A 25,767-nucleotide genomic window follows, 5' to 3' on the forward strand; every position below is an offset into this window, starting at 1 on the left:
ACCAACACCTTGTAAATTAACTATACTTCAATAAAAATAACCAATATTGAAAATAATATACAATATGAATGTAAGTCACATTACTGCTACCAGTAGCAAACATTTATTAAGAGCCAACTCTGAACATCATACCATACTAAAACAAGCCTTTATTTGTCTGTGCTTTCCGTATCGCTTACTGATCCATTTCTCTGCTCTCCTTTGCAACCAAACTCCCCCCCAAAAGTTGACTATACTCTTCCGAATCCCTCTCCCCCTCTCCTCTCACACTGTCTCCCATCAAGCTTTCACTGCCATCATCCCGTCCAAACTATGCTGTCAAGTTGACCAATGACCCCCATGTCACCAAATCTAATTGTCTCTTCTCAGTGCTCATCTTTTCAGCAAAAGTTGATTATTATCTTCCTCTTGATAAAACATTTTTTTCCTCTTGTTTTCCAGCACACCACACTTTCAGATTTCCTCCTACTTGATTGGTTGTTCCTTCTGCAGTCTCCTTGGCTGCTTCCACTTCTTCCAAACCTCTCTCATCACTAATGGGCTTTGGTCCTAGGTTTTTCTGTCCCTCCTTCTCTCTCTCCCTCCCACTCACACATAAAAAGCTGTACATATTTAACATATACAATTTGATACTACTCTTCTCTTTAGCTATACTCACTCCTTTGGTGATCTCATGCAGCCCAATATCATCCCATTAGTCAGTGACAGAGCAGAGACCCCAACCCAAGCAGTCTAATGGGAACCTGTGCTCTTAAATCATGGTACTTTGACGTGTACATGTGTTCAGATACGTCTAGTATGAGTCATGTTTATTAAATATACATATGTGAAAAAAAAGAAAAAAATATATACATATGAATTTGTAAGAAAGATACCTGAAAGAATAGATACCAAATATATTTGCATTGTGATCTCTGGATGGGTAAATTATGTCTTGATGTTTTTCTTTTTTTTGGTTTTTCTGTATATTTTACGTCTTCAACAATGAAAATATAGTACTTTTGTCATAAGGAAAACATTTTAACAGATTTTTAAAATTCAGAATTCCAAATAAACTTCATTTCCTTTAATCATTCTCTATTTCATAAATAATCTCATTCCATAAATTTTTGAGTTGTTCAACCCTGATGTCAAGATCCATGAAGCATTTTTAGGCAGATTTCTTGGTGTTTGGGGGAGAGACAGACAGTGGAGCTACTACAACCATATGTCTGATACAGTGCAGTATTTAGTCCATTTTGCAGTGAGGATAGGAAAGTGTGTTGGTGAGTTTGTCTTAATCTCATAAAGTATCATCTCATCAGTAACACCCCTTTTCCACATCCTAAATAGAAATTTCCTGAACACAAATACAAAAACCTTCTCTGGCTTATATTTAGTAAATAGGAGTAACTTTTTGCTGTTTCACTAGTGTCTCAAGAATTTTAGATTTTTCTGAAGGTGAAAAAAAAGCGTGGACACACTTCCCTCTCCTTGAGAAAAACAGTATAAAAGGAAATACTTAAGGCTAGAGTGGCTGTTGCTTGGTACTAAGTACTGCATAATTTTGGCCTCCATCTGTTGGAGTGAGTGAAATGTCTAACAGGCAAAAGAAGGGGAGGAAGGAGTGCTTGTGTGTGGGAAAGGAGGGAAATTTCCAGTTTCCGATTATTAAACTGCCTTATTTAGAGCTCTCTTGGAAGAAATACTGGCAAGTGGCCCAGAGTCCCGACTTGTGACTGTTTGAGCTTTGCTGAAGTACTTTAAGGGAAGTCCTGATGTGTTGTTCTGAAGTGGAAACTGTGTAAATTATTTGTAATGGAGAGAATGATAAAAGAAAAAAAAATCCCATCTCCTTATAGCAACTTTCCCATTCCTGCTGTTTCCCTGGTAAGTTATCTTGTTTACTTACCTACAGAGTATAATGCAGACACTTCTGCTTTTTTTCATAATACTTTCCTGAAAGCCATGTCTTCAAAGCATTGAAAGTAATTTCTACTTTTATCAGAAATAAGATTACACTTAGACTTTGCATTTCTGATAAAGAATTCAGCATAAACAAAGTTTGATGTGACTAACACCTTACCTTTGTCTGGCATTTTGCAATTTTCTAAGGCACTTTCATATATGTAAGTTAATTTGATTCTCATAACAAATCAGAGAAGTAGATTTTATTACCCCTATTGTAGAAATGGAGAAAATGAGACATAGGAAGGTGAATCAGCCTACTCACGATCATTTAGTTGGTGGATGATAGAGGGATCCAGACCTTTAGTAGAACCAGACCAGAGGCACTTCTTTTCTCCCTCAAATCAACAGAAAACAGCTACCATGTAAATCAGCCCACCTCCATCATCTTGAAGTTAATGTAAATTTTCTTGTCAAATTCACACCTGTATTTTTTCATAATCTCAAGGCCAATAAATCTCATCTTCACCATTCATTCTTTTTCTTGTTAAAAATTTTTTTTTAGTTTTCTTAACTGATACCCAAAGCGTCTTATGCTTCTTTTTCCCCTAACGTTTTTCCATCTCTGACCTCTGAATCTCTTTCCACTTTAAAAGCCACAGTTTATTTGTAAGCACCCTAATCTGTATCCTCAGCTTCCTCACAGAACCATACCTTCACCTTCTTGCCTTAACTGAAACCTGGCATTCCCCCAAGGATATCACTTCCCTTGAGCATCGACAAACAAAAACTACTTTTTCTCCCCACCTTCCAACATGCTGAGAGAGATTTGGAAGCAGTGTTGGCGTTCTCTAGCTTCTAACTGCCAGTCCAGGTGATCCCATTCCCACCTGTATGCAACTCCCCACCCTCTGCGCCCTTTCGAGTATCATGCTATAGCATGAAGCATAATCACATCGTGCACCAGCTTCTTGGTCACTCCCCCAGATTCACAGAGAGCTTCAGGACCTGGCCCACAAATGCCGCCAGACTCCCGCGTTATCTCAGACAACCTCAGCATCCATGATTCATAGCTTCTCAATCACACAAAGGGATTCCAGTGCCCTTTGCCTCCATTCCTCTTTAGCAGAACTCATTCCTGTGGCAAAATCCTAGCTTGACATTTACCCAGATGCCCTGAAAACCTAAACTTTAGTGACTCTTCACACCTCTGAAAGCACCTGTCCCAGCAACTTCCTGACTTCTTAGTAATTTCTGTTCTTGATCTTTCTTCACTGCTTTCTGTTGCATTCCTACCTTCACTTCCTTCCCTACCCAGCATAAACCCCAAAAGCCCATCATTTCCCAGAATTGCTTCTGGTCACCCACCATGCCCTCCCTCTATTTTTGCTGTACTGCCAACAAACTTGCTATCACCTATGGTTATCTAATTGGTTAAAGACATGGGCTGGGGAGTCAGACTCCCTCAATTTCTACCATTTAGTAGTGATTCCACCTTAGGTAAGTCATTAATTTTTCAGGGCTTCTGTTTCCTCAATTGGGAAATAATAATAGAGTACTTATCTCATGACCATCACAAGTTATTGTAAAGATTAATTGAGATAATATATGTAAAGTGCTTAGGATAGTACCTGATGCATAAGCGCTCAATAAATATTTACTATTTGGATTGGCCAAGAAGTTCATTTGGGTTTTGAAAAACCTGAATGAACTTCTTGGCCAATCCAATATTATTACAAATAAACTGCTTGATGCTGCTTCTAAAAAAAAAATCACATAATCAAATTAATAAGTGCCAATACATGCCTAAATCTGCAAAGCAAAACACAAACATTTTTCACCTCTCTCCCTAGATATTGTCCACTTAAGGGAGATGCTTGAGAAAATACCCTTGTAGGGCCTGAGGACCTCTGATACCATCATGTTATCTATTTGTCCTCCTCATCAAAGGTAGATGGGATTAACAGACTGACTAATGTCTATTATTCTTAAGGTAGTAACAGCAAGGATTTTGTGTGACCGCTTCCCAGAAGACAGACTAGAAGAAGTAGGCATTAGACGTGAATAGACATCTCACAAAGGAGAAAAGATAAATGGCTAAGAAATACATTAACAGATGCTCACCCTCATTAATAGGGAAATACAAATTAGAACTACAATGAAATAACATTGCACATTCTTGAAACTGGCAAAAACTAAGAAATCTAACAATATCAGATGTTGGACAGAATATTCTAATAGGCATGTAAATGGTACGATCACTTTGTGAAACATTGAGGGGTTATCTTGTAAAGCCAAATACATACTCCGTGGACCAGCTGTTCCATCCCAGTGAAGCTCTTTCTCATGGGCCTCAGGACAATGGTTAGAGCCAGACAAAACTGCAGGCAACTCTGTGCACTGACAGGAGAATGGATTAAATAGTGGTACATTCGTACATTCACACAGAAGAATATTAACCCCACACACAAATGAAATATAGCAGCAATAACAACATGGAAGAATCTTAGAAACAATGTTGAAGGGAAAAGAAAAAAGCACATCTCTAACAAGTAAATGTATATATTGAATAGTATAATGACATTTTACATATATTAATCCATTTAATTCTAACATCTCTTTGAGGAAGGTAGTATTGCTTTCATTTTACAGATGAGGAACCTGAGGCACAGAGAGTTTAAGTATTGATAACTTGCTGATAAGTGGAGGTTCCAGGATCTAGTTGACATTTACTTTATGCTTACACAGTACCACACACTTGCCTAGATTATTATTTTATAAAAAATGCTCCACATAAAATGTCCTTGATTTTTCTGCCTGATTTAATCTTTCTTCCAAAATCAACACAATGAGTTAGAACTGGGGAATCCAGTTTATCATATCCCTTTGCACTCTTTCAACCTTATCACAAAAGTGCAGGCTCACTGGATAGTTTGATCTTCCTTGAATGGTCTTCTGAGCTATTTTCCAGATTTCACATGTGGAAACAGAATGTGACTCACTTTCAATGCCCTAAATTAGCCCTGAGGCCCTGGAACTTCCCTTCAGTCTATGCTTTTCAGAATGCCGGTAACCAAGAGATCTGAAAATGAAGGAATTCGTTTCCCAGGAAGCATCCGCACACACCCCACCACCACCACCCTACCCCCCAGAAATCTCTTCCTCAGTCTTTACTTAATACCCCTAAGACCCAAAGGACAGAACTTGAGCAGCTAGAGGAAGGATCATTTCTTCCTGCCTCACAGTCTTAAGAATAATGCTTGTAAATTTGTGACTAAGCACTATATAGCAGGAAGGGGAGGAGAGCCAGGAATCCAGAACCTTTGTTTTATTCCCAAGTTCTTCTGCTTAGCTGTGCAATGTTGGGCAAATTCAAATTCTCTGGAGTTCATTTCCTTTAGTTATGCACTTTGCTCAGACTTGACAAACATTTATCGAACGACTCCTAGGTGCCTTGCACCCTGCCAAGCACTGGGGCTATAGGGATGCGTAAGACCTCGTTAGCTACAGAGGACCTCCCAGCCATTAAAGAGCTGTCTTTCCAGAGTGGAAAAGTGTGGATCTTGGTGCCTGAGGTGGTTAAGCAGAGTGTGGGTAGCCTTGTGGTGGAGATGTTGTAGAGACTACACAATGGTCAGCATACTGTTGTGGTTAAGAGCTCAGCTCTGGGGTCAGTCATAACTATAGATATCCTGGCTTTAACCCTCATGAACTCTGTGACTTCAGGCAAGTTACCTAACCTGAAGAATCAGTTTACTCATCTCTAGCACAGAGATAATAATTAAACTATATTCGATTTGAGGATCAAATATGATAAATGCATATAAAAAGGAGGGTGAAAGTCATGATAAATAAATGTTACCTGTCTTCCTCATTCTCCTCTTCATATTATTATTGTTAATACATCATTTATTGCTCAGCAAGGTGTTGTTGCAGGGTTTGGAGATTTAGAAGTCGTCCATCAATCTTGCTCAGCTCTAGCTAACTCACTGGAGGATGGTACTTTAGATGGATATTCAGATCTTGTCCCAAGGCCTTTCCTGAAGATGTTGACATGTGTTAATGGGATGATTACAGGCCAGTGAAAAGTGAAGTTGACCTTGGAGGAGGTTCTTCTAAATGTTCTGAAGTATGAGGGATGGTGTAATTAAGCATAGAATAAGCAAGAGGATGCATTTTAGATAAAGTGAGGGTGTGTTAATACATTCTATTGGGAGAGGTTTAAATAAAGAGTGAAAATCATGCTGAATAAACTTGACTTGATCTAAAAAATTATGGTCCAGAAATTTTATCAGAAGTGAATGATGAATATGACTACAAAGAAATTGTAATTAACTTCTCATGTATTAAAAATGCATGTATTTCAAAAATATAAACTGAGTAAAATATTTGCTATATTTTGTCATGTTTATGACAAAGGGCTAATTTTGTGAGTATACTAAAGAAATCTTACAAATCAGTAAGATGAGGAATAACTCAATTGAAAAATGGATAAAGGACTCAGACAAAATATTCAGGAAAAAAGACACAAATCTGGCCAATGCATGTGGGAAGATGTTCAACATCATTCATGATTAGAATATGAAACTTAAGATAACATTCAGCAAAGATTAAAAAGAGATGAGTATAACCAATATTAGTGAGAGTGTGAGGTAACTAACTGGCATACTCATACACAGTTGGTGTAAACTAGTATAACTTTTAGGGAGGAGTAATTAATATTATCTTTTAATATAAAAAGTGCATATACTCTGACTCACTGCTAAAAGTTATCTTACAAATATACAAATTCATAATGCACAAAGTTCTATACACAAGGATGTTCACTAAGAATTATTTGTAATAGCCAAAAAAAATCCATTAGTGAAGAACTGTTAAACAATGACAGATCCATGCAATGAATAATGAGGTAAGTCTACCTATATCGATAAAAAATGATGTTCATAGTATATTGTTAAATCAGAAAGACAAACTAAAGAACAGTGTGCATAGTATGCTTCTGTTTATATGAAGAAGATATAAATAAGGATATATGCGTAGAAATGCCCTAGAAGGAAACACAAGGAACTTTTGTGGTTGTTACCTCTGGGGATATAGGGGAGGAAGTGTTTGTCTTTTACTGAATTCCCTCTGTACTGTTTGATCCATCAGCCTGTAGAGATTGTGGTTAAACCATGGACTGCTGTGGGGATTAAAGGCTGAATTGATTGGCTGAATTCCCATGTTTTCAAAATATGTCAAGGTAAGGAGGATTTTTTAGCTGCAGAGACATGAGAAGACATGCCTTATCATCAAAGTTTGTTGAATGTGAGTGTTTCTTGTAGGTGTTTCTTGTTTAGCATATTCCTCAGTGTAACCTCAGAGTTATATTAAGCTAGATCAAGGTGACTTTTTGTAACCCTAGAAGTGGAGTGGTTGATGAAATGATGGGCTCTTGTTGATAGGGAAATAGGACACCAAGATTATCTAATCGTCTCTTTTCTTATGCCTTTTGATCGCCCTTCATTCTAACAGGCTGATATTGAAAACTTTCTCCACAGGCAGGCAGGTTCTCTGGGTGTGCAGGGGGCCATTGGGCATCCCAGCTGGCAAGCTTAATAAGGAAGATTGGTCACTGAATAGAACTGTTTGAGGCATTTTGGGCAGTTCATTAATCCTTGATGATTCTGAAACTGGTTGCACAATTCTGCATAAGGAATACATTGTTTTTCCTTCCTGTTCATTGTGATTGTGGATGGGTGCCTGGTGAGGGGTATGGCTCCTATAGGACTGCCATGGCAGTAGAATGTCCAGTATGGCAACAAAACACATACTGATGGCCAAGGCAGGAAATGTTTATTTGAGACAAGGCCTGGGCACTGGGAGAGGTTTTTCGTTATTTTTCATTAAAGATGAGGATCAGTAATGCTATAGAGATCTAAGTTTTCAGTGTAATCAGGGAACTGAACCCTCTGGTCTTTTTGTTAGTTGATGACCTAAGCAGTGAGACACACTGTTACTTTAGGTGGTACCACGTTTTGTAAGGATCCATAATGGCAGGGACAAATCAAAGTACTGAGAACTAAAGGTTCTCTGTGGCGAGGGAGTAACAGTCTGAGTTCATTGCTGATGACATAACGATTTGGCCGTGCCAAATCTTGATCTCAAGCTGTGCTGTTCAATATGGCAGCCACTGGCCACATGTGGCTAAACTTAAATACTTTAATATTAAATAAAATTAGTAAAATTAAGTGAATTAAATAAAAAATTCAGCTCCTCAGTCATCCAAGTCACATTTCAAGTGTTCAACACCAGTATGGTAAGCTAGTGGCGACCGTAAAGGACAACACACATTCATGGAACAGTTCTATCAGAGTAGAATGTTCTGTTGAGCAGCACTGATGTAGAAAATAAATAGGTCTCCAAAGATATTCTATCAAAAAACACCATTTGGATGCTTGCTTGACCATACCAGGGAGTCTCTGGTTTTTATTCTGAACCACTAGAGATCTGAAGTAGAAGGGTGGAGGCAGTAGGATTTTAGATTTCGGTGTGAATTGCAAAGTCTCACTTTTTCAGTTAAGACACCTTTTGTTGGCAGATCACTATGGATAATGGTCATAGGCAAGGAGGTAGGAAGATGCGACGCTCTGAGGTTAGGGCTTACCCTGAATGAGGAGTGAGTGACCTGATTGGGCAGAAGGAAGTAGTCAAAGATACTTTTAATACTTGAACAAAGGGCCAGTACAGCTGTTTAGTTTCTGGAACTTCCTTTGGTTTCTGACCTCCGTACCTTTCTTTATCTGATTATATTGGTAAAAATAGGTTAGGCATCCTAAGAAGAACATGAATCTCAGCTTCCCTTTCTGGTTTAAGAGATTCTTAATGCCTTCCTCAAAAGGAAAGTACTTCTTTCATTAGTCCTGTTTCATATGCCTCTAAAACTTTAAAAGGATTTAAGGAAAGGGAAATCAAATGAAGGCCAATACTACTTCTCACACTAGTTCAGGGTGTCCCTGGTGGCTTGTAGCATATCTAAATCATTTTCAACAGAGTCTGGTGAGACATTTGGTTGCCCCCTCCCATCCACATCTTTTGAAGTAGACTCATGAACTGAGGAATTGGCAAGGAATGAACACTGTTTGAGGTCTTCATCTTTAGGGGCTAGGAGACAGGATGTCAAAGAAAATCAGAGGGTAAGGTAAGGTGTCTCTCATGGAAGTTAGAAAGTAGGTCAAGAGAGAGATGTTAAAAAGAAAGTCACTATTCAAAGAACAGCTAGGATTAAGAACAGAGAAACTGCTAGACAGAGCCAAGAGTTTAGTAACTGTTAACAGGAGCAGTTTTCATGAACTGATGAAATAGGAGAGTGGCTACAGGGAACAAAGAGGGAATTTCCAAGGCAGCAATAAAAACATGAGCACTGGACCTTATTTATTTAGTCTTGGATACTTCATCATCCTCTCATTCAAGTAAAAGCTCTAGCATGCAATAAATACTTGTTGAATGAATCCTCAGGAAAGAAAGTCACACTGAATGCATAAATTCCTTTATTGAAAATATTGGGCTAGCACTGCATTACATATATTCAGTATCCATAAATGAAGGGCCACACATTTCTGATTGGACAATACTGTTTTAAATAGAGAACACAGCATCTGAATATGCTCTCACAAGTATAATATCATGGACTAAACTAGGTATGAGTGAACTATATGCAAAATGACCATTTCGTTAATAGCATATGGTTGCAAATGGCATAAATGGTAAACGTGATCATCATGAGACATTCCTGGTATCTCATACCAACACATAATTTAACAAGCAGATTAAGGTTAAACTGCCAATAAGTTGTTAATCAAGAGTTCTCAATAGGAGAACTTGGGTGAAAGTGCACCCAGGCTATAGACTTAAGATTTTATAGCGTTCATTTAAACTTGCGTGGAATGTGGGTGGAGTAAAATAACTGTTGATCTGACAGGAGGCCACTTGGCAATTTGTTTGTTCTCTTTTATAAATAGTCTAAAATAAGAGAATAAGCTAAAGGAAATATTCTGCCAGCTTAAGGCCAACATTCTAAGAACTGTTTACTTCTTTAAAATGCAGGTATATAAACACTACTTTTTATTAATTTTTCCTTCTAAGATCACTGGGTATGTATCTTATGACAGACCACTTTCTCAGCTTTGGCTATCATTTGACATTTTTTTTCCATTAGCAGTCTTTGGCTTTCATAAACGTCTGACAGTCAATAATATTTGTTAAAATTTTAACAAGTCTTTATTATTAACTTTAATAAAAGAGTGTTTTATGATGTGAAAGTGAGTTGATATTAAAAAACAAGTTTTTACTTTTTATTCTAATTTTGGTATGAATGCATTTCTTTGCATTGATTTTTCTCAAATAAAAGAGTCTAGAAATCAAGACAATTGGGATAATTTGCCCTTTTTTTCATTTGATATAAAATATACAGAAATTAAAACACTCAGTCTCATTTCAAACAGAGGCCTGTTCATTAATGTAAAAACTTGGGGAAAATTATGCAAAAAAATCCAATAAAAATACAATTTTTGTTATTAACACGTGATTTTATAAGAAGCAAAACATTTTCTTTTCAAAAGCAGGGTTTGTTCTAAATCTAGGATCATAAAGGTATACATTTCTGTAAATATCAACTTATGACTGAGAGAAATAGCTTATTTTTCTTTTACACAGTTGTGTTCAGAGTAAATAACTAAAAATGTACCTTTTTAATGACTAAATGGAAAGCTGGCCTACAACAGTCAAATCAATAAACATTGGTATTGAGTTTTAAAAAATTCAGAATTATGTGTATATATATATATATGTGTGTGTATACATATATATATTTGGACATTAAGCAGCACATACATATACATATCACCCTAAACAATCAGGGCAAAAAAAATTTAATATAAAACTATATAAATCAAATGGGTTTGTTGCCAAAACATAGCACAAAATGTATACATTTCTTTATTTCAAAATTTGACACATTAAAAGAAAAAACTGCCAACACATTTCAGACAATATACTAGAAATAATAAATAAAACAGTTTTTAAAAATCATATATTCCCTTTAAGTGCTGTGCACTCTGAGTTTTTCTAAATGAGACTAAACTTTTCCATGGCAAACAACAGTATGCTGTACATTTTGGTAATGAAAATTATATTGATAAATATACAAGGAATGTATATATTTCCACAGTATTTTCTTTTTCACAGTTAACAAAAATAAAAATTGCATTCAACTCACATCTATAAATATTCTGATTCCTCACTGTATGGATTTGAAGGAAGTGAGAGTATAAAGTCTTTCAACAATCTGGACTTCAGATTTCTTTCTTCATCGTCTGCCTTCCACATGTACCTTTCAGAATCTCTCTGCAATGTGATCACACGCTGAGATGAAGGCAGAAAGAAAGCACTATGATGGGATGAGGCAGTCTGGGCTGGGGCTTGCTCTTCCAGCCAGCTTTAGCAGGGCTGATTGAACCCAGTCTTTTTAATGTCGTATTTTAAGGCAGTCTGAATTTCACTCGAATGTCCATACCTCGAGATCCTGAACTATGAAGTCTTCCTTTTTGGAAAGAATATCATTATTAAAAGTGCTGCAGGAGTTGCTTCGTCCATGGTATAAATCAGCATCTAGCCATAAACCAAATCGTCCCCTGAAAAGGTTAATAAAATGGTGAAAACATTTCAATTTTATGTGCACACTTTCTGTCCTCCCTTGCCCCAACTTCTTTCTTTTATGCTGTACACAGACAAAACCCTAAACTGCTTATAAAACAAAGGTACATTTCCTTTATTTCATTTAAATGACCCATCTTTCCTAAAAGACGGGTGGCAGTAGTCCCTCATTTAGACACATAAATAAGTCATTTTACCTTCAATTCTTAGTGTCATGTGTTAGACCACACTGTCCTAAATAATCGAAGCACATGGACTAGCTAAAATCACCTGACACCAAAGTTTCCGTTACCTGGGTCAAAACAGGCTCACTCAAGTCAGGTGGTAATTATAATAACAACAAAAACCTTACCCTCCACCACCAAGTTCCAAAGAACTTATGTCTCCATTGATAAAGTAAGAGTTTTCTCCACTCCACTTAAAGACCTTAGGACAGAAACACAAGACAGAGAACAGACATTTCAATCTGGAGAATTCACGAAGAGGGAGTAGCAGCGTAGTACCTGTGTGTGTGCAAGGGCACTACCCATTGGCTGAGGAAGCTCCTGACGGCCAGACCTCTCCCACACCAGGATGAGATCTCCAAAGGGGTTATGATGTAGGAAAGACCTCTCAGACACATGTTGGCTCTGACTTGCAACCCCTCCCTGATATTAGACCATGCAAAAGAGCAGTTCCCAAGGCCTGGGGAGGGAATCTAAGCTGTTTCTGTGCTGCAGTCATGAAGTGCTGGCCAGGCTAGAGTGAGGCCAGATGAGGTTACCTCGAGTAACGGGATGGGACAGCTGCTGCTCCAACCACAGCCCCCCATCACCGACCCTCCTGACACCGTGACACCAGGAAGTTGGGTATTTCTTTCATCTAGGTACCTTGAAGTTAGGGCTAAACGTGTAGAGAAAAGTTTCGCCTGTGCCATAATAGTGATCACTGAACTTGAAAGGATGAGTTGCATATGCTCCAAAAATCTGTCAAAAGAAAACAGAAACCTTATCTACTTTCAACCATAAACCTCCCAAAAAAAAGACTTTCTGAAATATTTTAGCACAATCCTATTCTGAGATCTCATTATATCTCTTTCAGCAAAGATCATTACTAAATCAGAGTTCCTAAATAAAAAAGACCACCATCCAACAAATAAAATGTCCCCAATTCTCATTAGAACCCAAGTGGCTTAGAGAACTTATCTGTCAAAGGCCAACAATTGCTCCAGTTTTAAAAGACTTCCGAAGTCCAGTATAGAGACAAATTTCTTTTAGTGAATACAGAGGACATACTGGAAACATTAACAAGATGCATCTTGCACACAGAAATGAGTGGTTGAGAGAATGAAGGCATATCTCTGATGTGTTTTCTAAGTAAAATTGTGGCCAGAGGTTTCCCTGGAGAAAATAAATTTTTCTCTCCTTTGATTCGAAAAATGAGTTTTCAACATACTTATTAAAACTGCATCCTTAACGTGACTGATCCAGTATATCTTAGTTCAAAATGGCTTTTAAGAAAAAAGTAACAATTCCGTAATACTGTGGGCTTTAAAGGTGGGTTAGATGTATCTGAATCAATGATTTTTCTATTATTTCTTATTGGGGTTGGAAGGAGTAGTCTTTTCAGAACACGCATGTCCACTGCTTCAGCTTCCTATCCTCTGCTCAGATCCTGACCAGTGTGTGCAGGAGTGAGGACTGGCAAGAATATATATTCTGGAAATGTCCCTAGGTGATTCTGATATATTTTCTCCAAATCCCACTTGGGAAACAATGCTTTTTTTAAAAAATATTTATTTATTTGGTTGTGCTGGGTCTTAGTTGTGGCATGCGGGCTCCTTAGTTGCAGCTCGCTGGCTCCTTAGTTTTGGCATGTGAACTCTTAGTTGTGGCATGCATGTGGGATTTAGTTCCCTGACCAGGGATCGAACCCGGGCCCCTGGCATTGGGAGCGTGGAGTCTTAACCACTGCGCCACCAGGGAAGTGCCAAGAAACAATGCTTTAAATGGAGTCTACCTGAAAAATGTCTTATAAGTTTTCAAACTAATTTAAATTGGATTATCATCATCATGGAATCTCTTCTTTACCAAGTACACTCAGTTCCTAGCTCCTTGAAATACTAAAAATTAGGTAGAGTAGAAGTCTAGAATCTCTTTCTAACCCATGTTCTTCATACCAAAACCTGTCCCTAGAGCTGTTAAGAACAAGGAAAAAACAGTAACAAATTTTCTTAGCAATCATGGAAATCTGTTTAAGCACTGGAGATATGATGATACTAAGAAATTACTGTTAATTTTTTAGGTATTATAGCATTATGGTTATGTAAGAAAATGTCCATTTTATTTTTTTCTATTAATTAACTTAGGAAGAAATTGTAGAATAATGGTATTGTTGGGTCTATACCATCGAAAATTTTAACATGTTTGACAGTAATAGAACAAAGGAATCCAGGGGAATGAATGAAGATAGCCCAAAGTGGTAAAAGGAAAGTTAATATGACAAAACCTATAAATGTATAATTGCTCTCCTTTCTTCTCTCAGCTTTCTTAGTAGATAAAAATTATACAAACAGCTATGTAACAGTTTATTGTTGAGTTTGTAATATATATCAACGTAATATAACAAAATTACCACAAAAAGTAGAAAGATGTCATAGAGCAATATAGGAGTAACATTTCTATATTTCACTGGAATTAAGTTAATATAGATCGGACTCTATTACCTGATGATTGTTCTATTATTTTCCACAATGCTTTGTGGTATAAATTACTCCACGGTCTCATTCAATTAAATTTGGGCCCCTTTGCAGGGGTAGTTTCTGTGGCCAGTCTATGAAGTTCATCCTGACTCCAGGAAGGCTCTCCTTAGCTGTCTCTTTCCCCGGTTCTCTCTGGTAAACTAGATGGTCTACAGCTTAGTTTGCTGCCTTCATGGAACTACCAGCCTCCTCTTAGTTGTTTACCACCAAAATTTTCATTGTTCTCTAGAGTGTCCCTTGGCTTGACCTTCCCCATGTTCTTCTAAATAACATCAGTTCCTTTGGAGAGAGCTTCTGAGCTATATGTTTTATGGTCCGCCTCTTCCCCTGGAGCTGGGGGCTGGACAGTGGCCTGCTTTTCTCAAAGGTACAGTCCTGTTTTATGAGCAGGGTGCTGGGCAGGGGCAGCAGCCACTGGTCTTGGCTCCGCTCACCTGACATGGAACTTCTGCCCTATGTGCTGGAGCAAGGGCAATAGAGACCCCTGTATTCTCGGCCTGCCATGCAGAAGGTAGAGCAACTGTCCTCTGAGAAGGGGCTGGTCAGAGGAAGAGAGCCCTGAAATTTAGCCTCTGAAACAGAGATCTTGGGTAGGTGATAAGACATGCTGGGGACCTGCCCCTAGAGGAGGCATATCATAGTCTTTGCCTGGGAGCTGGCAGCTGAGGGATCCTCATCTTGTCCACACGTGCCCAGAAGGAAGCTTGTCTGAACAGGGGTTGGGGGAGGGAGCAGGCTGTGCCTTCAAATACGGCAGAATCTCACTATTATTACTGGGCTTCATTAGATTTTCTTAAATAAATGGTTCTTCACTTGCTGTATGCCCTTAGGGCAATTTCCAGAGACTTTAAATGATTGTTGTTTTTATAATTCCCACCAGTAATGATTGTTTCACTGGGGATTGATTCGGTAGAACTCCTCATGCCTGCCATTCTGCATGCGTAATGCTTTTATCTTAGAATTTTATATAATTCATTTCCAGATAAACTTACAGGTGTTGTTCTATCATGTTCCCAAGCACAGCAAGCCGCATCCTTGCCTTGGGGGTAGGTGGGGTGGGGAAAGCAGAGTTATGCCTTCAAATAACACAAATGCCTCCAGGGCACCAGATCCAGTAAGATTATACCTCTAGACAAACAGTGTAATCTTCAGGTATAGGCAGGCCTCCTTTACATATCTGCTGATAGGAAGCTGAGTAATACTGGGCATCATCAAAACCTGCTCTGTGAGGCCAACACATTCCCCAACAAGTTCTCTTTTGGTAAATTAATAGAACTAATCTATACTTACGGTGCAGGTACGGGCGCGCGTGCGTGTGCGTGTGCGTGCGCGTGCGTGTGCGTGTGCGTGTGCGTGTGTGTGTGTGTGTGTGTGTGTGTGTGGTCTAAAACCATCTAGCCCTATCTCATCTAAAAAGTAGCACCTAACTTTGCAAACATTTCACTAAATCCCTAAGTAATTCCATTTGAAACCTTTGTTATTATTATTTAAATTTTTAACTTGACTCTCCCTACTGTTCAGCTTGGACTATGATTAAATAAAGTGTTCTCAATCAGTAAATAACAGTAGGAACAATGATAGTAACTAAACTATTCCTCACAACTCTTAATCTACTTACAGGAATGATCACCGTTGAGAAAGACAGTGCCCTTCTTTCTGCTAATTTTTCCCAAGACAAATTATGACAGCAAAAATCTGTTTCCCCTAAAATGATCCTAATTATATGGCTTCTCAGTAAGCTCCCCAATGCTTAATAGTGCCCCACATCTAACAGACAGTCATTATACATTTTCTGAATGGATGAATAAATAAATGGTTGTCAAGTAAACCCTGCTTCCAAATGCCAGGAAGAGAAAATAATGACACCTACAAAAAGTGTAAAGAAATTTCTTCTTGCTATAATATAGACCAAGTTGAAATAAATAAAGAGCAGACTTGAAAGATGCTTTCCTTTTGTGAAGCAGAAGTCGGCCTGGATGGTACATGAAAGAAACCTGGACAGATTCCACTCATACTCCAGGCTGACCGAGTGAAGAATTATTAGCTTAGGGGAGATGGGGGTAATATCTAGATTTCACCAGTGCCTCCAAGACCAACAGCAACGTGGGTGAAAGTGCACTAAGCAATGGTCCAGAGCATTTTCTCCTGTTTCGTAACAACTGGGCCCTTCAGGTACAACATACCATGGCCTTAACTGACTCTCCATCTCAGCAACTATGCGGGCAAGGTTGGTGGGCACTACTTCAGCTACCTGGAAGAAGTTCTGGTATGGCACTGGGACTGCTTTCTGCAGCTATGTCCAAATCTAGACTTGACTTTTCTTCCAGCTTCTCCAGTTTTAGGTTACAGAATATCATTATAGTATATATATATTACAGTATATATATTATATATAGAGTTTATATATATATATACTCCATGATGAGTACAGGAAAAAAATTCCTTAGAATGTGACTGTATTTGGAGATACGCTCCATTTTCTTTTTTAGAGATGCATTCTGAAGTATGTAGAGGTGAAATGACATAATAATTGGGATTTACTTCAAAATACTTCAGGGAAGAAAAGGCAACAAAGGAAAGAATGAAGTGTATGTGGCAAAGTCCTGCTAACTGTAGAATCTGAGTGATGAGAGGTCATTGTATTAGTCTCTCTACTGTTGTGTAGGTTTGAAAAGCTTCATTAAAAAAAATGTTCCTTGGGCTTCCCTGGTGGCGCAGTGGTTGAGAGTCCGCCTGCTGATGCAGGGGACACGGGTTCGTGCCCCGGTCTGGGAAGATCCCACATGCCGCGGAGCGGCTGGGCCTGTGGGCCATGGCCACTGAGGCTGCGCGTCCGGAGCCTGTGCTCCACAACAGGAGAGGCCACAACAGTGAGAGGCCCACGTACCGCAAAAAAAAAAAAAAAAAGTTCCTCTATAAGAGGAACAAGCCTCACCTGATTATCCATATCTTTGATGACCAATAGGACAGGACTGTCTAGTGATGCTGACTTCCGGTAGAGAGTTTTCAAGCTGGTCCCATGCTCTAATGTGCTGTATACGAGACTCCATGGATACCCCTGTACCCTTGCTGGAAGGCGTCGGGCCAGCTGTGAATCCAAAGATGAAGATGTAAATACACAGTCTGCCTACAAATCACTCATGAATTTGTAGCACAAAACCGATGCCTGTGGCTCAAACTCGATAATTACACTACTTCCATATCTCTCCCCTATACTGTAGCAAATATTTGCCACTATAAACCAAGAAGGGAAAATCATCCCTTGGCAGGGATGCTCCCCAGAGCACGCATTCCCTCTCAGGGATGATCCTGAAGGGTCACTATGCCACTATATATTTGAAGATACAGCACCTAGCTTGATAAAGAGGTATGAATTAGACACATGCTCTCTTGTTTACACTTCAACCTGACTTTCACCAAGCAGTTCATGTTTCTCGAATTGTTCTTTCTAAACCTTCAAAGGCTCAGAGCTGCTACTGACAGCTGTAAATTCCCACCAAAGTGAGAACAAGAAGACACGGGTGTTTTATGCTAGTAATCAGATGTAGTCTGTCCTCATTACACTTGTATCTTTCACTTACATTAATATTAAACTTGGCTGCCATAAATATCAATAATGCATATCTCTTCAAAAATACACACAAAGGAGGCTATATAAAATGTTCAAGTCCTCAAGAATGCTTGACATAGTTCTAGAATCAGCATGAACTCCATCCCTGTAACTGCTTGGTCAAGTTGCCTAGCTTTCCTGGGCCTTCGGAGATGGCATTTGTAAATTGAGGGACTTGAACTTGATGATTCTTTAAGGTGTCTGAAATTCAGGTTTCTAAGCTGACTGATGGGGGAAGCACAAGAGGTCCCTTACTAAAGTTCAAATACAAGCACGTAGTATTTCATAAAAACTCACGTAAGAGATGTTCAGAAAATAGAAAGTAAACCAAAAAAAAGTACAGAAAAAGGAAAATTACTCCTAGTGGTAGGTGGTTTTCATAAAGCAAGTAAAGTGTACTTCTATATGACTTTTACTGAGCTCAATAAATTGAAACCATCGGAACTCTGCGATAATCATTAGGATAAATTTGGATCCTTTTAAAATACATTAGGACTATAGTAGGACACTTTAAAAATTGTTTTGAAGACAAGAAATGGCTTTTTGTTCAGGTTCGGGGAATGGACGTAGGTGTCTGGCCAAGTCCTTGCACTCCCAAGAAGGTGGCAGGGATGCTGCCTTTCAGAAGCAGAGAAGGGCCCTGGTTAGGCTGCTGGTGTTTCTTCCTTTAAAGCTCGGCTCATGCTTCACCCCAAGTGAGAAGAGCAAATGCCAGGGGTGGGAAATGTGTTCTAAGGTTTGGAAGACACCCATCCTAAGTCCCCAGGAAGAACCCACCTGCTCGATGTGCATGTTCTCCAGAAGCGCACTGTGGGGCTGCAGGATCGGCAGGGCGGCCTCATCCTCATCTTCATAGTAGCTACATGTGCTCTTCCTGCGTTTTGCCTCCTCAACGGTGATGATCTGAAATGGAGAAGACAAATAAACCAAGAAAAACGATATTTTTGCTTTTCCTTCACCTGCTATAAAGGACCTCAGGTACACAATTGCCTGTAACAGGTAGGGTTTTAGCAGCAGGACATAAGTTGAGCCAGCACTTTGGGGGAAATGGCTAATCACAATGTCAATTTCAGAGCAAATGGAGAATTAACACAGTACAGCTATAGCACTTAATATGTACAAATTAAAGTCACAAGTTTTCCAGTTTTACTATTGCTCAGTCATCAAGTAAGAATTATGTATAACTCCACAAGCGACTTATACCCTTGAAATGCCCTAAATTATTCTCCATTAGCCTGCATCTAAATTTGAATTGTTACGGGACTAACAGATATCATACTATGAGCAAGTCTTCTATAAATAGGGAAATGGGGATGATAAGGATAGTCCTTTAATCAAGAATCCTAATGTTTTCTCTCAAGGCTGATCATAGCAACCAACCCCGACAGAAACAGCAAATGATAACATCTAAGGAAAGCAACAATACAAAGAGACACGAAGCTTTAGTCTAAATTACAATTAGGTATGATTCTTTATGGAGAGTTGAGAAACCATCAAAATAATCTTTCCTTCAAGGCTGAGAACAGAAACATGATGTTGTACACAACATTTATTATTTCATCATAAATACACTTATAAACTACCAGGTTAAAAATCATTTTTCTTTTGCCTCTCCGAAAGTCTGGATAAATCACTAAATTACTTTGTAATTGAAGGATACAGACAGAAGGTAACTAATTCACCAAAATTCCTGAGTACAAATATTAATGACTTTTGCATCATAGAGAAAAAACATTTACATTACATTTAGTGAAGGTTGTCAGACAATGACTACTTAGTTTCCAAAATGCTGTCATCTGAGCTGGATTTACAGGTAAGGAAATTAGCCCTTAAATGTTACCGTCTTCTCAAGGGGCATTTACTTAAAGAAAACACTGTTGAAGAATCACACATCCAGCATTTTAAATGTATTAAATAAAGCATATATTTTGGGGGAACTCTACATTTAACACAGGTACAAAGTGGGGCTGTGGAATGAAAAAATCAGTATGGAGTTTTGACTCCAAAGGGAAAGGGCAAACCACACCATCTCTCTCTCCAAAGTGAATAAAATACCTGCTCTGGCTGAAGTATTAGCACGATCCTTTCTAATTAGAAAGCATTTCAAAGCATCTTAGCGGCAGAGCTTGGAGGATTCACGGGCACATGATTAGCCCTCAGGACTCCAACATACCTTCACAAAAGGCTCTTGGTCCGGTCTGGCACAATAGAAAATCTGAATGTCCAGGGGCAATCTTCTCATCGTGAAGTAGTGTGAACTGCCTGCTTGCTCTCTAAAGAGGTGCAGGTTTTTTCTCTTATCTGCCTCCACACCACTGTTACTTACAGCCACACTGAGCTACAACTGTTTATGCAGTATCTCGTTTCCTGCATGATTGAGTTTCTGTTTCCCTTAGGAGACAGTTCAATATTTCTACAGGAACACACCCAAATTAGGATTTAGAGCAAACACACACTTCCTGTTAGGCATAGCTGTGAGGCTGTAAAAAGACTTTCACCTTTGAAATGGTGGTTTCCTAACAGCACAACAAAACCGCATTGTTGTTTTTTTTCTTCTTCTCTGTCTTGTACTTTTCTTCCCAATTGTCCTCCAGCTGGCTGAGCTAGCTTTTCTAGCCCTGCCTTTTCAGATTTTTTTTTTCTGCATTCTAAAGCGAAACCTTCATTTTAAAAGTTTATGTGTGTTCCCTGACGTCAGTTTGAATCTCAAAGGAAATATGAAAAGGAGCCTTTACCAGAGGTAGGTTCATTACGCTTAGAACAATGGCGTTTCACTTCAATACCGTCATGTTTGTTAGGTATGAGAAACTTCAAAGAACTGAAAGAACATCCGGTTTATATGAGGCTGAGAAAAATGTTAGTTTAGATTCAGGTTTTCTAAAGAGCACCTTTTAACCTTTCAAAATATTAATCTTAATGACTAATAAGCATGATGAGTCCTCCTCTACTGCCCAGACCAGATATCAGCGGGTTGGAAAGAAATGTAGATTACCATTGGATCAATTTTCAGGGATTTCTGTGAGTTTTCCAGATCGAAAATGGCCTCTTGGTCTCCAGTACCCCTGGGAGATCGGGCGCCACTACATAGTTCATCCTGGGGGTCAGTTCTAATGAGGCTCTGGGAGATAACTGGTGACCAGTCTCAGGTCAGCCAGAACTTATTCTCAATGCAAGAGCCTGGACACAATCTAGGGCAGAATCACTTGGATTTTGTGCCAGTGAGACAGCATTCTTTTCAGTGCCTGACACTTCATGACAGCTAACATTTACTGAGTGCTTTCTATATGATGGCAAGTGCCAGGTGCTTTGCCAGGCATGTGGCACAAATAATTCCAGTATATCATTTATCAGCTTTTCAAATTAGCGAAAGCTTTAAGAAAGGGATAATAGAAATAGTACTTTCTGTTGCCAGAAGCACAATGAGAAGAAGGGTATTCCTCACATTTCTGGAAAATTGTCATTATATAAAAGTTTAGGAGCCTTAAAAAAAAAATCAATAGCCTTATACTAAGTAATATCACTTTCAGGAAATTAGGGGAACAGTCAGAGTTACAGATCATCTCATCCTTGTGAAAACCTTGAACCAACACGATTCCTAAAAGTGGGGAATTGTTAAATAAATTCTGATTGAGGTTTAAAATATTATATAACCATTAAAATGAGGCTTCAAAATCTTTAATATGATACAGTTCTCACAAGATGTCAGGTGAGAAAAGCCAGACACCAAACTATACATAGAACATTATCCCATTTTGCAAAAATACTCTCTCACCCTTACCGCCTAGAAAACACCCTAAAATAGAAAAAAATGAGTCCAAAAAATGTACAAAAGTAATGTGTGGTTAGATACTATTTTCTAAATGTTCTGCATTGTGCTTTTCTGTAGTTTCCAAATTTCCTATAATAAAAGCAGGTGTTACTTTTATAAAATTAAGAAGTAAAGCTTATTTAAAGAGCTTGGGTATGGAGGATGGACTTAGTGGTTGGGTTGACTGGAGTTGCCCTAGAGTTTAAGTGAAGGATGCAGACAGCTGACTAGGGCAGTGGTCCCCACCCTACGTAAGATCAGAATCAACAAATTCTAACTAGAGATGACTGACTACATATGATGATGAAAGAGAAGAATCTGGGTTGATATCTAGGCTTCTAGCTTGGGGCACCACTAATTAAGATGGGAATACATGAGAAGAAGCAAGTTTTGGGGAAAGATGAAGAGACGTTTTGGACATGCTGAGGATCAGACACCTGTCAGGGGAGTGAAGGTTCCTCTTCCCCACCCACAGAGGAGAAGCAATGCCACCATGAAGCAATGCTATCACAGTGGCCTGGCCTTAAGGTAATGCTAGTAAGCAGAATTTGCTCCTGCATGGGAGGGAGCTTGGACAGCATTCTTCTCCTCATTGTACTTTTGACTTTCTCTTCCATGTGGCAAGAAATAGGGATAGGGGCTTCCCTGGTGGTGCAGTGGTTGAGAATCTGCCTGCTAATGCAGGGGACACGGGTTCGAGCCCTGGTCTGGGAGGATCCCACGTGCCACGGAGCAACTAGGCCCGTGAGCCACAACTACTGAGCCTGCGCATCTGGAGCCTGTGCTCCGCAACAAGAGAGGCCGCGATAGTGAGAGGCCCGTGCACTGCGATGAAGAGTGGCCCCCGCTTGCCACAACTAGAGAAACCCCTCGCACAGAAACGAAGACCCAACACAGCAAAAATAAATAAATTAATTAATTAATAAACTCCTACCCCCAACATCTAAAAAAAAAAAAGAAATAGGGATAACAGTCCAGTCACCTCTCTCTCCAGTTATCTTTTCTTTCCATGTCCCAAGTGTTAACAAGTACACTAGGAGCTCGCGACAAGCCAACCCATTTCTTCCTCCTTCTCCATCCCTTCTTCTTTTCTTCCTCTTCCACTACAGGTCTAGAGACACCTTCTAAAGGGATTTGCCCTCTCATTCTCCTCAGTGGCTCAGTCTGAGTGGCTCACTCAAGCCCACTCTACTCTAGATCTGGAAGCAGACCTTTCTCTCTCTGCATGCCCCTTTAGCTCCTTTTCCTCTGGTGCTGGTAGGTGTGGCCTCTTCTCCCACAGGAGTTGTCAAGAGCTGAGATTCAAGGTTGGGATTAGTGGAAAGATGCAGAATAGGCCTAAAAGCGGGCTGCTTCAGTTCAAGATATTCAGGCCTAGTCGGGAAAGGATTAAATCCCCAGTGAAATTTAAACCTTCTCTCTGGCCCTCCATATTGGGCAAGAGACCATAGCCTCACTAAGAAAATATACATTTCCTAGCTATGCTTCGTCTGTGCGCATATCTCATGGGGGTGGGGGCCTCTTGGGCACAGATGGTTAGGTGAGGAGGACGGGAATTGATATTCTCTGACGCCTTGGCCAGAATGCCAGTGTCACACCATCTCTGCCTCGTGGAGACCCAGTCATGCCTGTGGGGCATCTATGTGCTCTAGAACAGCAGCCTGGAAGAAAGGTGTGTGGAGGAGACAGAGGTGGGAGTCAGCAGCAGAAACCTTGAAAGCCGATGAGCTCGTCCAAGGAAGATGTAATAGATGAGAAGAAAAGAGAGCCAAGGACAAACTAGGGAACACCATGAGAAAAGGGACAAGCAAAGTATACTCAGAGAGACTGGCCAGAGACAGAAAAAGAGTTGATATGAAGAGCCAAGGGAGGGACAGCCTAATAGGCTTGAATATTTTTAATCAATGGTTTCAAACAAGAAGCTTATGAACTGTGGGAAGAAAAACATGCAAACAAGTAAAGTGCTGAGCGATACACTACAGAGCTATGAGCAATGGGCTGTGGAAGGACAGGAGGAGTAACTCTGGCTGAAAGCATCACAGAAGTGACACATGAGCTGGACCTTGAAGGATGACGGGAGTCTGACATGGAAAGCTGTGTGTGTGCATGTACACATTCGGGCTGCGAGGGAGTGAATGAGAAAGGGACGAGTGAGGGCAAACACACATATGAAGGGACCTGGCATTCCAGAAGGAGTTAGACCCAAGGGGCAGGCCTCATCATCCTTCATCATCCCAGTCTGACAGAGTTCCAGCCTTGGAAGATCTGACTGCCCACTTGATGAATCTAAACCCAGGCTGGGAGTATTGCTGGAGAAAACCTGCCCTCACTGCAGCCTGGTGTCAGACCCCACCAGGGCTTTCAATACCAGACAGCCATCCTACTGCAGTTCTTCAGTTGGCTTTTTTCCTAGTCTCTATAGCTGCTACTTCAGACCTTCTCCGTATTCCTCTAAGTCTTCCCTCCTTCACTTCTAGGGGGTGCTCCCTCCTGCTGCAGAGAAATAATCAAATGAGCAATGGCAGAATTTACCGCCAGTGGGTCTACATTTTATATGCACACATCCTATTCTTTTCTGCCGCCCGACCACCTAAGACCGATTCTATCCCTACCCCCACATTCCCGGACAATTCTCGGGGATCCAGCCTCCCGCTTATTCCCTCTCCTATTCCCTTATCTTCTGTACCTTCTGTTCCACCGTTCCCGCTGACCTCATCCAAAACGTTACAGTCTCTCTCACGAGAGGGAAAACCTCCCCACCCTCACCTCTTCTTCCAGCCTTCCATCTCATTTTTATTCTCCAAAACCAAATTCGAGTGGTTTGCCCACCTTTACTAGCTCCACTTACTCACCCCCAATTCATTCATTGAACACTGGTAGCTACATTTTGAAGCTACCACTTTAATGAAACTGCTTTTTGTCAAAGTCACCAACTATTACCTCCTTGGTTTTAAATCCAAAAGACATAGCTTAGTTCTTACCTTCTGACTCCTCCGCAGCATTAGGCATTTTTGACCACTACTCCCCTCTTGAAACATTCTCTTCCCTTGGCTTCTAAGACATGACTTTTCTTGTTTTCCATGCCCTCCCCTGGCTGTTCCTTCTCAGTCACCTTTGTGGGCTCGACTATCTTTGGCCCCTTAGAGCTGGCATCCTGAAGGGTTCTGTTCTGAGTCCTGCTCCTTTGCCAATGGACACACTCTCCTAGGCTGACCTCACCTACACTCACAACTTCAACTTTGCTAATCACTTCCGAAAGTATATCTCCAGATCTTTTTCCTAAGTTTTATTCTCAGTTGTCTCTTGGACATTCCACAGACACCTCAAATTTAGATTAAAACCAGAACACAGAGCGTTTTCTGCCAAATCTAATCCTCTTGCTATGCTTCTTATCGCAGTGAAGGGCAGGTACCTCGATCCCTCCAGTTCCCATTCTAAAAACCAAGAGATCAATCTTGACATCTTCCATCTTCTGCACTGCCGCTCTTTCAGCAACTGTTCTCTCTCAACACTGATTCCTGCAAGAGACTCCTAATGGGTCTTCAAGCCTCAAGTGTTGTCCAACTCCATGAACATCTGCCAGCAAGAGCAAGCTCTCCAAACTGTGTATCTGTATTTACTTCTCCAGGCTCCAAACAGCTCCTACTGGTTGAAGCTGTTTGAGGACAGCTCAAATTGCTGCCTTCCTACTGCCCTTAGGAAAATAGCCAAACCAAACCTATGACGAACAGTTCATAGGTCCTTCGTGATCTGCCATTTCATTATCTCCAGCTTCATTTCTTGCCACTCCCTCAGCTTTGCACTCTTATGATCCAGCTACACTGAACTCTTATTAGTTCATCAAATGTCCCACACTCTCTGTTTCTCCCCTGGGTCATTCCTTTACATAGACTTTTCTCTCTGGCCAGAACATGTTCCGTGTTCCATGTCCCACTTTCACCCCAACTGCCTGTCCTCCCACTTCTGATCTCAGCTCAGATTACTCCTTCTGGGTCGCATTCCCTGATTCCCTAGCTCCATTCAGGTGCC

General features: G+C 40.0%; 1 protein-coding gene across 6 annotated transcripts in view; it reads right to left on the minus strand.

Annotated features, from left to right (window-relative positions):
- Positions 1-9,399: 9,399 nt before the first annotated feature.
- NCOA7 (nuclear receptor coactivator 7) overlaps positions 9,400-25,767 on the minus strand; it is a 155,082-nt gene continuing 138,714 nt past the window's right edge. For 5 of the 6 annotated variants that reach the window (XM_033407794.2, XM_004263853.4, XM_012536286.3 and 2 more), the window contains 5 exons: positions 18,708-18,833; positions 17,256-17,408; positions 12,450-12,545; positions 11,933-12,006; positions 9,400-11,558 (listed from right to left, as the gene is read on the minus strand). In XM_033407794.2, the coding sequence (XP_033263685.1) occupies positions 11,423-11,558; positions 11,933-12,006; positions 12,450-12,545; positions 17,256-17,408; positions 18,708-18,833 (585 nt within the window). In that variant the 3' untranslated portion in view covers positions 9,400-11,422. Of the gene's footprint in view, positions 11,559-11,932; positions 12,007-12,449; positions 12,546-17,255; positions 17,409-18,707; positions 18,834-20,103; positions 20,586-25,767 lie in introns of those variants that run through there. The other variant, XM_004263855.3, reaches the window with a different exon arrangement.

This window comes from Orcinus orca, chromosome 12 (genome assembly GCF_937001465.1).
Source record: "Orcinus orca chromosome 12, mOrcOrc1.1, whole genome shotgun sequence".
NCBI lineage: Eukaryota > Metazoa > Chordata > Mammalia > Artiodactyla > Delphinidae > Orcinus > Orcinus orca.